Source organism: Juglans microcarpa x Juglans regia, chromosome 8D, assembly GCF_004785595.1.
Source record: "Juglans microcarpa x Juglans regia isolate MS1-56 chromosome 8D, Jm3101_v1.0, whole genome shotgun sequence".
Classification (NCBI taxonomy): domain Eukaryota; kingdom Viridiplantae; phylum Streptophyta; class Magnoliopsida; order Fagales; family Juglandaceae; genus Juglans; species Juglans microcarpa x Juglans regia.
Window position 1 is genome coordinate 27,793,892 of NC_054608.1, and position 14,747 is coordinate 27,808,638.

The window sequence follows — 14,747 nt, forward strand, 5'->3', positions numbered from 1 at the left end:
TAATACTCATCACCGAATTAATGTGTTTATAAATAACACCCAAAGGTAATGCATAACGGGGATTGATAGAGACAGTTCATTATCGCTTTCCTAACTTAGGCATCGGAGGTCCTCTAGGCACACCGTGCCGCCATCTTCTTTATTGAAGGCCACACGTGTGGTTGGAGATGTGTGGAACACGTCCCGAACATATGTGTTTGATTGTTTTTGTTTTTATATTAACAAAAAGGGGTTAGATCAGCACATATATAAGGTTGAAAACTTTAAGGTAACCGATGATCATAGTATTACTATGTTTATCCAAAATGTTATCTGTCATGAGGGTCCAGCGATGTTTTGTTAAAGCTTTGAGAGAGAGAGAGCTTTCTTAGGAAGTTTGTTTTCCGTGAAAAGCTTTGGCTTTCTTGGAACTTGACTCATTAATGACCTCGTGTATAGCATAAACCACACGTACAATCGTGCCCTCAGCAGAATGGAAAGCAAATTCTTCCTTAGGGATAAAGCAAAGGGACGATTATACTTCGATAAGAACACAAGACATCATGGTCACCAGGAGGAGGGCTTCCAAGTCCTCTTCACGTTCTTCTTCTTCTTCTTCTACAGATCATTATAAATCGCGAGATAAAACCATAGAGTGTATCTGCAGTGCCTGCTTACTGTGTTATTGCTGCCCTCTAGCCGTTTTGTGGGGTTGCATCAAACTCCCATGCAAAATAGTATGGCATGCTGTGAAGCATATTCCAAAGCAATGGGCTTGTTGTGGCTCAAAGACGATGGATTTTGGAGGATATTCTTCATTTTCTGACATTGATTCTGATACCCAATCAAGAAATACGCAGACATCTGCATGCTCTAACACTTTGGATAATCGATCCAAAGAAGAGAGACTCATGACACAGACAGCTAAAGGGACGTTAGAATAGAGATTCTGGGAGGGAAGAATGTGCCCACATTATATATGATTCCTCCAAAGTTCTCCAGGAAATTAAATCCAGCAACTTTTTTCTTCTTTCAATTTTCTGATATTACATATGCTGCCTGATATCTCATTGTATATATATTGATGCTGGTTTTTTTGTATCGAAAAATGGGCGATCCCTGCCTGCTCATAATCATCTGGGATTTGTTACTATTTTATTTTTTAATTTTTTCTTGTAAGTTAAATTAGTGCTTCTTAAAGTTCTCTTCTACAACCTCAACAAACTCCAGACTAAACAATAGAAGCCACAATCAGAGATACAAGGATGATGCTTCAGAATTTCGACAAATTGAAAGCAATCAAAATACATCGATTTCAATCGATGCGCACATTCTATTGTGCAGTGGCCAGCCTTGAACGACTTGTTCGGAAGCATCCCCTTAAAAAAGTGCCTCAATGTATGCTGGATTTTCATAATGGAAAAGACCTACTTTATTCCTTGTTAATTGTCGTAATTGTATTACTTTGTAAGACTCCTTTATTTTCTTAATGAATCCTTTCTATTTGCTGAGGAAAAAATAAATAAAGTTCTCTTCTACTGCTTGAAAGATTGAAATTGGAAGGTAAACAATACTGGTAAATGTTCAGAACAGTCGAGATTGACGTTGCAAGAAAAAACTGAGGAGCGGAAAGAATAAAAATGGTTGTCAAGAATGGGATTCGAACCCATGCCCTTTCGGACCAGTACCTGAAACTGGCGCCTTAGACCAACTCGGCCATCTTGACTTGTGTACCTCTCGCCTCATATTTTAATATTCATCTAAAATTTTTAATCCCAGAAATTTTTAAAAAGAAAGGAAAAAAAATTGATATTTTTTCCGTTAAAAGTACCATAGTCCCAAGAATTTAAAATCTATAGCTCATCGTGGTTGGATTTGGGTTGACTTGAAAAATGACTAGCTAGTATAAAGCAGGTATGGGCCACCATTAACTTGAGGACAAAATCCAACCTTTACAGCATTTCATTTAATATATATATATATATATATATATATATATATATATATATATATTGGGGTCCAATTCATGTTGTAAATTAGAATGTTTAAGAATTCTGTAAATAGTCACTATAAAATAATTACTTATTTATGATCAGTTATTTTTAATAAAAATGATTATTTTCTGTCAAAATGAATCTATTTTATCACAAATAATCCGTTACAAATATTTGTTTTTCTTGTAGTGAGTATTAATATAGTTTGAGTTAAGATGCTTTATTGAGTTTTGAGAAATGAGAGAGAGAAAAAATTATATAAAAATATTATACAATTAAAAAAATATTTAAATATTATTTTTATTTTAAAATTTGAGAAATTTATATTAAACCACAAAAACTATGATTAGTTAATTGAAGTGCGAGTTGAATATTGGCACCCACCCACCATTATATATAGAATTTGGTGGGTGTGAAGCGTCAGCCCCAACTGAACCCATGAAGTCAGGAATTTTGCATCAGATACAGTCACAACAGAATGGTACTATTGGATGGATTTTAATGCTTTTTTTTTTTTTTTTCTCAGGCACAGCAGCAAAATGTGCTTAGCAAGTTCTGAAAACCATTTTGGGGCATGAAATGATGAAACATGCATGTTTATATTTAATTAATCCCCATTAATAATTGACAATTGTCTTCAAAAGAGATGCCGGAATGGATAGAAAATAGTTATATTTAATGAGTAATGAATGCTAAATACAGCATACAGTTGTAGAATTTACAAATATCGTGCAGTCGTTTTGAAAAAAGAGTATAGTCTACAATTAAAAAACTAATTTTATTTTTATGTGGGTCCATATTTATTCATTTTTTTTAAAGTGATTGCACGACGTTCACACACTCATAACTGTAACTATCATTTCCCATATTTAATACATCTCTATTAGTGCAAAGGTGTTGCATTAGGAAAAGACATCCTTCTGTGTACTTGATGGAGCTTCTACTAGCTTACAATCTCTACCATTGCTATTGTTACATTTGTATAGTGCAATCATCTCTATTTTTTCATTTAGACATTAAAGCATTCTTTTTCACAACCTCGGCCTTTTGGAACTGAAAAATAGGTAATTGCACATATGTTCTAGATCACAAATTATGCAGAAGGCAAGCTGTTGTGCTCTTGGCTACAAGAAGTATAGAGAAGAACAAGAGTAACAACAGTGAGTGCATGGACGTTGAAGGCTTGAAACAGCATGCATGTCCATGTGAAATTACAAGCTTTGTGCAATCAGAACAACTATTACAGAGACTATATATATGTATATATAATATATAGCAGTTAAATAGATCAGTAATTGGCATCCTATGGCTTTTTCTCTCTTTGATCTTTCGGGGAGGCCGTTGTGTGAGAATAATGGTAGAAATATTTAAGAAACTCATCCACCACAGGCTGCACCGCATTCGGTAGCACAACCACCTCCATAATAGTACTGGGTATCAGATGCAGAAGCTTTTTCCTTCGAAACACCATCAGCACAATTAAAGATTATGATAGAGATTAGAGAAAGACTAATTACCAAAGCTGCCCAGAAAACTAGGACAGCACCGAAAGTGTTATTACTATTATCAGCAAGTACACGGCCTCCATCCAAGAAGTTGATAACCTCTCTTAGTTCCCTCACCATCTACTTCTTCACCTCCTTGATCTCTGGTCTGGGGTTAATGGGTTTGCTTTTAAGGAAGTGAGCATCCTTCACCACTTAGCTAGGCTTCTTATATAAGCTACAAGCTCAAGCCATTACCCATCCTCCATTAACAATTAAGTGGAATCCTCTGATCTCTCTCTCTCTCTCTCTCTCTCTCTCTCTCTCTCCAAATTCTTATTTAGAAAAAGAAAAATATAAAAACTTTAATATACAATCTGTAGATATTTTTGTATTTTTGTCTTTTAGTAGGTGGAGTTTATTTCGTTCCAAAAATGTAATGTATTGGATCACTAGTGTTGTAAGCATATATAGGGTACGGTTTATGACGTACTTCTGGTATCTGTCATGCATAGAAAAGAATTAGAGGGTTTTTATATTACGTACAAAGCTCGAGATGACTAGTAATGCTACAGATCGAGTAATGCTAGTTACGAGTCTAAAATATACAAGTCTAAAAGCTTTGATAATATGTCATGAAGAAATTAAAGATTAGGGTGGTTGTTTTTAATTCTCTTCTTCTAGCTAGTGGTTGAAGCTTATCTTTATCATGTGTACGTACGTACAACATTAATATAGTACCTATTGGATGAATATCATGAGTACTTATACGTACAAGTTTAAATTCCAAATCTCTTTAATTCCCATCTTTCGACGACTCCTCCCTATATATCTTCCTTCTATTTATAACTTTTATGCTGATCAAGAGTACGTACTTTCTGTGATTCTCTTGAATTTCTTGCACCAGAATTGGCAGGCAAAACCACGAATTTTGACATGAAGAACAGTAGGTCAATATTGCCACTAAATAAACTATAATGGCCTCTGGGAATTAATATATACCCATTTTTATATCCCACTCTTTCTTGTCATAAAATAGATATATGCATGTGTGGGTGGAAACCTCTATTATTACATAGAAATTGTCTTTTAAATCCATTCATGATGATCAGCAGCCGTTCATGAAATCATGAATATGGTGGTGGTGGTGGTGGTCTTTGACGTTATAGGTCAGTCTAGCTATATACTGATCGACTCAGCACTTAGCAATTATATCAAAATGACCCTCGTGTTTTACAACGACAATAATTCAAGACTTTCCATGATCGATCTAGATCTTCATCCGGCCTGGGGGAGGCTGGAACTGGTCCGATATTAGAATCTCTAGAATAGTAGTACTGTTCCATATGTCAGCTGGGATTTAATATATATATATATATATATATATAGATATTGGCAAAGTGGAGTTCTCTTGAAGCCTGCAGCTTCTTTCCGACAAAGAGAACAATAATAGCAATAAAGTAACATTATTAGGTCCGGCTGCAAGTTTGTTGAAACGAATAAGGAATTGGTCAAGTTAGACTTCATGCATGTATGCACTTTTCTTACATAAAACAAAATAAAATTTGTCGATCGCATTCAGGACTAGTACTGCAATATCTTTTTATGCATCATCCGTGATGATTATAAGACCTTAAATATATGTAAAATTCAATTCATTATTAATTTTGCAAGCTATTATCCAAAAGTTCTATGACTTTTAGATCAATGGTTGGGTCTTTAAAAATTGGTATCAAAGTAGAGACCACTTCACAAGTTGATCAAGTCACGGAGGGGATGATCTATAAGTTGAATTAAAATGTCTTAGTACTTGTATGGGCATATATAGTGTTAAGTCATTGACTACTAATAGATGAGTGAATCCGTTAAAAGGGAAACAGCTACCAACAAGTCAGTATCGATAGAGTGAGCCGTCGTGGATGTTGAATTCAGAAGTATGGTAGAATGTAAGTTTAATCAAATTAGTATCTAACAGTCTTAAAACTTTTAAATCAATGGTTAAGTCTTTAATAGCCTAGGGTTCAGTTCACCCAAGATCGCCAAGAGCATAGTTGAAAAAAAAAAAAAAATGAAATTCTTCATTAGTTGTTGGAGTACTGTTGGTGCTTTTGAACTGATATTCCGCGCGCGCATGCTGCACACAATCTTAGTGGAACAGTTGATGATTGACCAAGTCTGTGATTCCCAAGTACAAGGAAAGGACTATTATGCTATTGAATTATTATTGGAGCACCACATGATCAGCTGCATCCATGGTCTTTAGCTGCATATGCTCATGGTGATCGACATTTGTGTATGTTATCATGTGCTGCTAGTTTTATGTGTATTCGTTGATGGTCGCTTCTGTGGCCTAAGAGTCTCCTGGCCTGCACAAAATCTGAACAAAACAGGCTCAAGATTTTACACCGAACTTGAGCAGATTTTTCAATGCCCGAATATTAATTTTATGGGTGCGTGCTACTTGATTGCCCTATCTTGTGTAGTACTGTTGAAATTGCATGCCATGCATGATTCCACTTCATTCAAGACTGCTCGGTTTGGATATACAAAATATCTCATCTCATCTTATTTTATCTCATCATTCCCACAGAAAATATAATAAACAATTCAACTTTTTCAAATTTCAAAACAAAAATAATACTAAAAAATTATATTCTAACAATATTTTATTCAACTTTCAATAAAACATATTATCTCATTTTATCTGAACTGCGTAACCAAATGAGGCCTACCCTGTTTGGATTCAAATGTGGTTTCATCTCATCTCATTATTACAATTTTTTAAAATTTTCACACAAAATATAATAAACAATTCAACCTTTTCAAATCCCAAAATAATAATAATATTAAAAAATAATATTTTAACAATATTTTATTCAACAACTCATCTAAAATCACCTATCCCATTTCATCTCACTATCCAAACCAGCCCTTTTCATGTCCGAGTCCCATTGTAATTCTATGAAGCTTTCATATATAAAGTGAACAATCTCCATGGATTTGCTAATGATTCTCTCTGATCATGATCTTTTAATTTGAGAGGAAAATTAGATCTTTTCACGATCTCCATGCCTGCTCCACGTTCAACCTGGCTGTAATGAGACATATCCGTGCCTAATCACAAAAATTTCAAGCTCATAAAAGGGAATATAGCTAACAGTGTTAAAGGTCTTGAGGGTATATATATATCTTCATCCTTTCTTATTGAATTATATATATACAAGTAATGGGATATTCCTTTCTTTTGGTTTCATCTTCCTTGTCCATAATTAACTACTGTCTTACATATTCCATCTCCATAAGAATATATATATATATATATGATGACTTCTGCCAGCTGCTCATGTTATAATCATTTTTCCTTTTCTTTTACATGGCCTCTGGGAATCTTGTTCAGGAACTTCGAGTCGAACGCATTGTATTTTCCTTTCATGTTTTCCATAGCTTCTTCAACAAAATTATCTACTTGGTACCGAAATTTATCGTACAGCAATGGCAGTGTTTCCATGCAAAGAAAGCCTGCAAATGAAATGACGATATGCAGCCAAGAATTAGAAGGTCACCAACTTGACAATAGGGGAATTAAAGGAGACAAAGTTCTTACCAAAATAAATGAGATTCAGAAAGCTGAAATATGACCCAACGACTGATAATATATAAAGAGAAAGAATTGCCTGAAAGACCAGTAAAGGGAGACGACCTTAAATATATTTTAGTGTAGTACTAGATATATAGCAGTGAATTAAAGGAGAAGTACTGCTGTGTTTAATCTTTGTACCGAAAGGAAACGTCGTAGATCTCTTTCATATGCAATGTTCAGGAGCTTTGGCAAAAACTCGTTCAACACTGTGAGCAAGGTGGAAGCTACTTCTCTGAATTCAGAGTACGACCGCAGCATAGGATCATGGATGTTGGGGGGAATCTTCCTGAAGAAATTTAATGAGTTGAATATATACTTGAGAAAGATGCATGGGATAGAGAAAGGCTATTCATCATACATCTCTCTCTCTCTCTCTCTCTCTCTCTCTCTCTCTCTTGCAAGATGACTTGAATATGACAGATCAGTGTATGTATGAAATCAGCAAGAAATTAAGAAGTCCGTACGTACCAGTTGAAATTATCTTGAATGGAGGTCCATATGAAGAAAACGAGCATGGTGGTGATGATGATGTGACAGAGGAAAGTAACCAGGTTGTACTCAGCAACTTCGAAAAGAAACCATAAGACTGTCATCCCAATCAAAAGTGCAGCTGATACAGTTCTAGAAGATTCGTTGCTCCACAACAACACATCTGCCACTGCAAATTGAATGTTCTAATTTAATTATGAGGGTCTTTGATCGATGGCCCATTATTGCACTCATAATTTCCAAACACAAATCATGAGTTGGAAGCTGATATTTCAACTTTGATAGACTGGAAATTAAGCTTTTCACCTTCATATTCTTTTGTACATTCTTAAATATGATCGAAGATTATGTTCTTAACTCGTAAACACAAACTAAAATGGAACAGCAATGAAATTCTGATACTATTATATATGTTTCATAATCTCATCGATCCATTGTCGTCGAGCTTTGACTGCTTCCATGTATTATTTTAATTATTATGCATTAATCAACATTTGTCAAGCAGATGAACATATAGATTGTGTTTTTTTATGTTTTTCTCCACAAGAAATGCATTAATATGATCAGTGAAAGAAAAATGCTGCAATTTTTCAGAGGTTTTTTCATGGAACTAGAATGGATATATATTGAGACAGCACCTTTTCCTCCTCCGAGCGCTTCATGTACAGACCTTCCACCTAGAAAAAGATTTGAATGTCGTACCTGTGCCATGGTTTTTCACATAAAGTTAGTGTGTAAGCACCGCTGCTAATATTTTCTCCATTTAAGCTACCATATATATATATATGGAACCTAGGGAGGGGTTCTAAGCTTGATACTAAAGTAAAGCTGCCATAAAGCAAGGAATGGCTTGGGACTTCGCTCTCGGGGAATTACTTTGCATGCCCGCCACATCTTTTACGTACGTTCTAAATTAATTCACTGATTAGTTAACCAAGCGTTTCATAACCTGTACAAGCAATCTATTCCAAATTGTAATTAGAGAAATGCTTTAACTATAAAAATATCTCATAAGAATAATTAATAAATTAACATGGCCTCACATGCATGGTATGTTAAATTGTAAATTAACTAGATTTAATGTTTCTTATGAAGTATGTCAGTTTGTAAGTATACTTTTATAAGATTTATTTATGTCTGTAGCATTTATCTTGTTACTACAAGTGTGACACTTGATAATACTGTATGGAGAGGCTCTTCTACCTTCAACAGACGAGCCCAACTGAGTAAGGCCCATATGGGAGGCCCAATGAGTTTAAAAGACCGTAGGCGTACAATGCGCTTGCTACCATGAGATCGCACCGCCTAATAGGATTAATTAATATGGTAACCGTCGTCAACCAAAGATATCTACTCCTAAGGAAATAGCTAGATATTTGCCCTCCATATGTTAATCATTTCCTCCTTAAAAGTAAATTCTGAGAATTTGATAATCGAGTCCCAGAGATTTAGGGAAATAACTAAACTATCTTTATTAGCAATAATCAACATCTATATAAAGCGCTAACATTAGCAGTCCAAGGTAACTTTCTGATCTCTCATTGCAAGACAATACGCATATATTTCTAACTTAGGCATTGGAGGTGCATCAGGCACATTGGGCCACCATCTTTTCTTATCACAGGTTAGTAGTTGAGATCAGTTGGCTGTGAAATACATCCAAAACAATGGCTTCATATGTGGGATTTGTGCATAATTCCAAGAGACATCTGAATGTGGATTTCACATGATTGCTACAACACGCTCCCACACAACCTGTGACCAGGAAACCTCTTCCAGAAATATGGAAGCACGACTTTTAGAGATGGAAGAACAGTTGAGGAAGACGATTATGGCAATGGAGGCTCTCCAGCAAGAAAATGAGAGTGTGAGACGTAGACCTGAGCAAAAATCTAAAAATCCAACTCTGAATCCAACTCTGACAAATCGGAGTCAGAGTCGGAATTTTTTTTTAATTTTTCAGTCAAAGTCGGAGTTGGAGGTGTCGCTGGACCAACTCCAACTCCGATCTAATCCACTCCTACCTTGCTTTCCAACTCCGATATTGTACATATGTTATAAAAATATATATTTGTCTATATATTTATCATATATTCTAGTATAGTTATATAGTTAAATTCAATAATATACTAGTATGAGCTAATTATTATAAAATAATATATTAATATTATAATATAAATAGACTAATGATAGTTTAATATATGTAAACATCATAGTATTACTACCATACATAATCAAGTATAGAAATAAATTAGACACTAGTATTTAAATAAGTCTAGTATAATAAATTATAACACATGTACTAATTTACTAAAGTATAATAATATATAATTAGACACTATAAAGTCTAGTATATAATTAAGCTAGAAATAAGTTAGACATTAGTATAATAAATTGTAATACTAATGTATAATAACATGTAATTAGACACTAAAAATAATATGTAATATTATTGTATGATAATATGTAATTAGACGCTATAATATAAGTCTAGTATAAAAATAAGTTAGATATTAGTATAGAAGTAAATTAGCAGTGAATGATTTAGTTTTAGTTTTAAATGTTTTGGAAATTTTGAAATTTGAAACCCAACAACTTTTATTTTTTTTAATGGGCTAAATATGAAGCTAAAAAAAACCCAAAACTAAAAGCTCAAATTCGACTCTGACTCCGACAAGTGGGAGTCGGAGTCAGATTGAAGCCTACAAAAGTCAGATTCAGAATCAGAGTTCGGATTTCAACTTCGACAAAGTTGGAGTCGGAGTCAGAGTTAGATTTAGGGGAATCGGACTCCGACTAAGTCGGTGCTCACCCCTACTGAGACAAAGGACCAAAACTATAGCGAGAGCGCCACGCCAAACCACAATAAACAACCAGAGGGAGAGGCACACATTGCAAGTGGAATGAATACCGAGGAGGCAGAAAAGAAAAAGCTGCATGACGAGTTGCGCAATCTTGTTGATAAATATAAAGAGATGGCCAAGAAGATAGGAGGTCATCATCGGTCAATCAACTGCTCAACCGCATATGAAGAGATGGAGGTAATGGTCGTGCCGCTCTCACGTAAATTTAAAGTCCCGCAGATAGAGTTGTACAACAGGTCACGAGATCCAGTAGACCACCTAGAGAATTTTAAAGTACACATGACCTTCACGGATTCTCCAGAGAGATAGCATGTCGAGCTTTCCCATTGACATTGAAAAGCAAGGCGAGAGGTTGGTTCAGAGCATTACGACTAGGATCGATATATTGATAGTTTCGAAGAATTGGCCAAGCAATTCCTGACACAATTCATAGCCAGTAGGTGGTGAAGACAACCCACAGCATACCTCTTGACCATTAAGCAGAAAGAAGAAGGGAGCCTGAAGGCATACCTCACCCCATTCAACAAAGAGCGATTAACCACTAATGATCAACAGGAGAAAATTATGTTGGCAGCCCTTCTGGGGGTGTTTGGTCCCAAAACCCATTCACGCGAAGTTAGCATGGAGATCTCCGTCAACATTGAGAGAATTTATGGACAAGGCCAACGACTTTGTCAATGTCGAATACACACTACAAGCTCTAATTGCACCACGGAAAGCGGAGATGAAGGAAAAAGGTAAGGACCCTCAAAGATCGAGCGAACGAAGAACCTCAGAGTAAACTGGGTGAAGCGAGTATGACAAAAGGCGAGAAAGGTGAGCGCCCCCACTCAAACGTTATCCAAGATTCATTCAGAACATTCTGAATATGTAATTAAAAGGAGGTTCATCGGACCAAGGAAAAGGTGACCAGGTGAGGAGAGGACGTTGTTTTTGTACCCACCATTAGTTAGACAGTCACTAAATGGAGGATTGTTGCACAATGAAAAGAATAGTCAAAGAGTTGTGGGGAAGCAGCGAGTTGGAACGACTGTCACGGGACGTTCGAAGCCCATGAAACAAGTGCCTGGGTAGAGAACGGAGCAAGATTGAAATGCCCGATAAAGCAGGGGCCCAAAAATATGGCAATCAACAAGGGAAGATGATCGAGATGCTCCTCGCTAGAACCCAAATCACAACGAGGTGCCTTTGGGAGAAATCTACACAATAGCATAAGGGTTCGCTAGAGGAGGAACCTCTGAATCTAACAGAAAAGTGCACACTCGCATGGTGAGATATGAGGAAGTATCATGACAAACTACCCAATCAACCAAGGTGTAAGAGCTCGGAGAGCATCTCCTATGGGGAAGAAGATTGCCAAAAGTTCTTATATCCATATGATGATGCATTGGTGGTAATGTTATTAGTCACCAATTACACTACCATGAAGATTTTGATCAACAATGGGAGCTCAACAGATATTCTCTTTTGAGATGCGTTCACTAGGTTGGGCATCGATCCTAATAGACCGCGACCATCGCCCACACCATTGAAGGGATTCTCCGGAGATGCAGTACAACCCCTAATGTGATAACCCTACCGATCACATTCGAGAAGGGGGACACACTACCACAACGATGACTAACTTCCTTTAATTATCAGTGTAACGCCCCGTCCCCAAGGGTCCGGTGTGGCGCCCCAATCCCCCTTATATAAATACACAGGGATTGAGACACCAGGATGGTGACAACACGGTCACACATCCCAACGAAGTGCCAGTGTGTGTACATGCAACAGTGTACAAATAAAATAACGTAGCGGATAGTCAACTAAGTACCAGAATTTATTTACAATCAAACAACAGTAAAAATTTGAATAGCAGTTATACAGTCATCCATAAAAATATATTACAATAGTTTTTCAAATAAACAAACGAGTGATCCCAGATCACTCCTCAGGCGGAGCCATCTCCTCGGGCTCGCCCTCCTCCTCCTCATCTGCATCAAAATCTGCGTTACCACAAAATGGTATCGCAGGTAAGTATGACACAAAATAACAACGTAATATAAAATGCATTAAATGCAACTAACATGCGTGCACATGAAAAATATGCATTTTACACAACACATTATTTTTCCCGAAAATAATTATTTCAACACATGCCAAAATCTCATTTTGGGCCAAAATATCCATAAAACATTTTCCCAGAAAATGATTTACCCAGAAAACCAACTCGCACTATTTTCCTAGAAAATAGTGCATTAATTCCATATGCACCATGGCCTCCCCTATGGACCATCCGCACGTCCTGGCTTCGTAGCGGTGCTCAGTTCCGCGCCCGGCGCGTACATGGCCAAGCACCCACACTACGCAACGAGCGATGCTCAGTTCCGCGCCCAACGCGTACGTGGCCAGACATCCTCTAGTCCCCGCCAGCAGAAGGACCACGGAGTCGGCACGAGACCATCTCGTCCGATCCCATTGTCGCCCGGCGACAATCCAGGGAATGTTACTCAGTATATTCCGCTCCCGAGTAATCAGAGGAGCTCCACCGAGTTAATGCCCCATCTCGGCTTGGGGTCGTGATACACACGCACCCAAAAATAATATCACATAAAATCACAGCCTTTCAAATCACACATGAGCATGAATGCAATGCACGAAAACCCAGTTTTCTTTACAAACATGATCATGCATGAAATAATGATATGAACATGCACCAACACTGATCCAACATCCATCCAGAACCAATCCCCACAAATCCAATCAAAACAACTCATCAACAACCAAACCAAATAAACCAAACCAACCAAACAACTCCAATCACAAATCCATCCGACCCCCGAACTGCTCGGACTCAGTCCGGCATGCCAAAAATACAGTAAAATGGGTTAGTGCAAAAATACATTTAAATTACGAAAGTTCTTCGGAGAAATAATTACAATGCTATATAATAATTTTCCGAGGATCACGGGTGCGCTCGAAGTGGAAAAATAGCTGTCGAACAGTGTAAAATACACTGTGGCCGTGGGTCACAGATACCCACTTTTCAGCAGTGACAAACGAATACTCAAATTTGATAGAGTAGGGCCTAAGGAGGTCGGTGAAGCTAGTGGTGGTGGTGGTTTGCCGTGGGTGGCGGTGCAATGGGCGGTAGAAGACCAAAATACGCAAATCGGAAATATAGATGGTGGAGCTTCACCGGTGGCGGATCGGAGCTGGGGTTGGGTCCCATGGGTTGCTAAGAGGTCGAGGATGAAGTGGTGTGAAGGTGGTGGCCAATGGTGGTGCGACGGTGGCGCTGGAACGAAAGTGACGCCGCGGCTTTGAAGGGCTACTGGTGGTTAACGGCGGCGCGAATGGAAGTGAGGTTGGTGGGGTAAGGTCGCCGGCGGCTGGGGAACCAAATGGGGTGGGCGGTGATGGTCACGGCGGCGGGTTGGGTATGGGCGACGGACGCACGGGAGAGAGGGAGAGCGGGCTAGGCTTCGCGCGGGAGCGAACGGGAAATAAGGAGGAAAAAGAAAAGAAATAAAAGAAAATGAGAGGAAAGAAAAATGGAGGGAAAAGAAATGAGGTCCAATCCTCATAACTTGAGTCACAAAAATGATCCAACGGAAATGATTTCAAAACCTCAAGTTAAATAAAATAATTTAAACGTAATTGTAAAGTCAAATTGAAATAATTAAATCCCACAGTAATTAATTAAATATGAAAAACAATTTAAATACACAACAATAAATAAATATTAGGAAAGCACATAAAAATTAATTTTCACCAATTAAAAATCCTAAAAATAATCCAATTAAAATCCAATAATTTAAAAACAAGAGAATAATTTTTGAATAAAATAAAAATAATACTTCAATAAAAATACACTAAAATACGGGGTGTTACATCCGGAGAGTTAACTCATGTCACTTAAAAATCATTTTTCTTCCACATAGTACATACTCTAATTTTTCTCTATTGCACAATATACTCATATATTTACATCACTTACTCCAGAATAACTATTCTAAGACAATACAAAGTCTTAATATAAACATCAATCTCCTAACAAATCACAACATCAGAACCCAACAAGCTTACTGAATGAAAACTTTCAATACCCATATAAATCTTCTATGCTTAAACCATCATTCTAACTCTTCTCACCCTTGCTCCATATCCTTGATCCTCAACTGAAACATTCAAATCATCTGAAAAAGATAGTGGAGATAAGGGGTGAGTTATCAACAACTCAGTAAGCAGAGAATATATACTAGTATATAAACATGAGCCTTTTCAGAAAGTTCAGTATGTAGAAACAAAAATA

General features: G+C 37.0%; 1 protein-coding gene and 1 non-coding gene across 2 annotated transcripts; both read right to left on the reverse strand.

The window, feature by feature from the left end:
• Nucleotides 1-1,624: 1,624 nt before the first annotated feature.
• TRNAL-CAG lies at nt 1,625-1,705 on the reverse strand. Its single transcript has one exon. It is a non-coding gene; the product is annotated as a tRNA-Leu (tRNA).
• A 4,923-nt stretch (nt 1,706-6,628) lies between these two features.
• LOC121242628 (reticulon-like protein B9) lies at nt 6,629-8,344 on the reverse strand. The gene is made up of 5 exons (XM_041140543.1): nt 8,225-8,344; nt 7,566-7,755; nt 7,236-7,383; nt 7,062-7,131; nt 6,629-6,976 (listed from the first exon to the last, which is right to left on the reverse strand). Exons 1-5 carry the CDS (start codon nt 8,295-8,297, stop codon nt 6,810-6,812), a joined length of 648 nt encoding a protein of 215 aa, XP_040996477.1. The 5' UTR covers nt 8,298-8,344; the 3' UTR covers nt 6,629-6,809.
• Between the last annotated feature and the right edge of the window lie 6,403 nt (nt 8,345-14,747).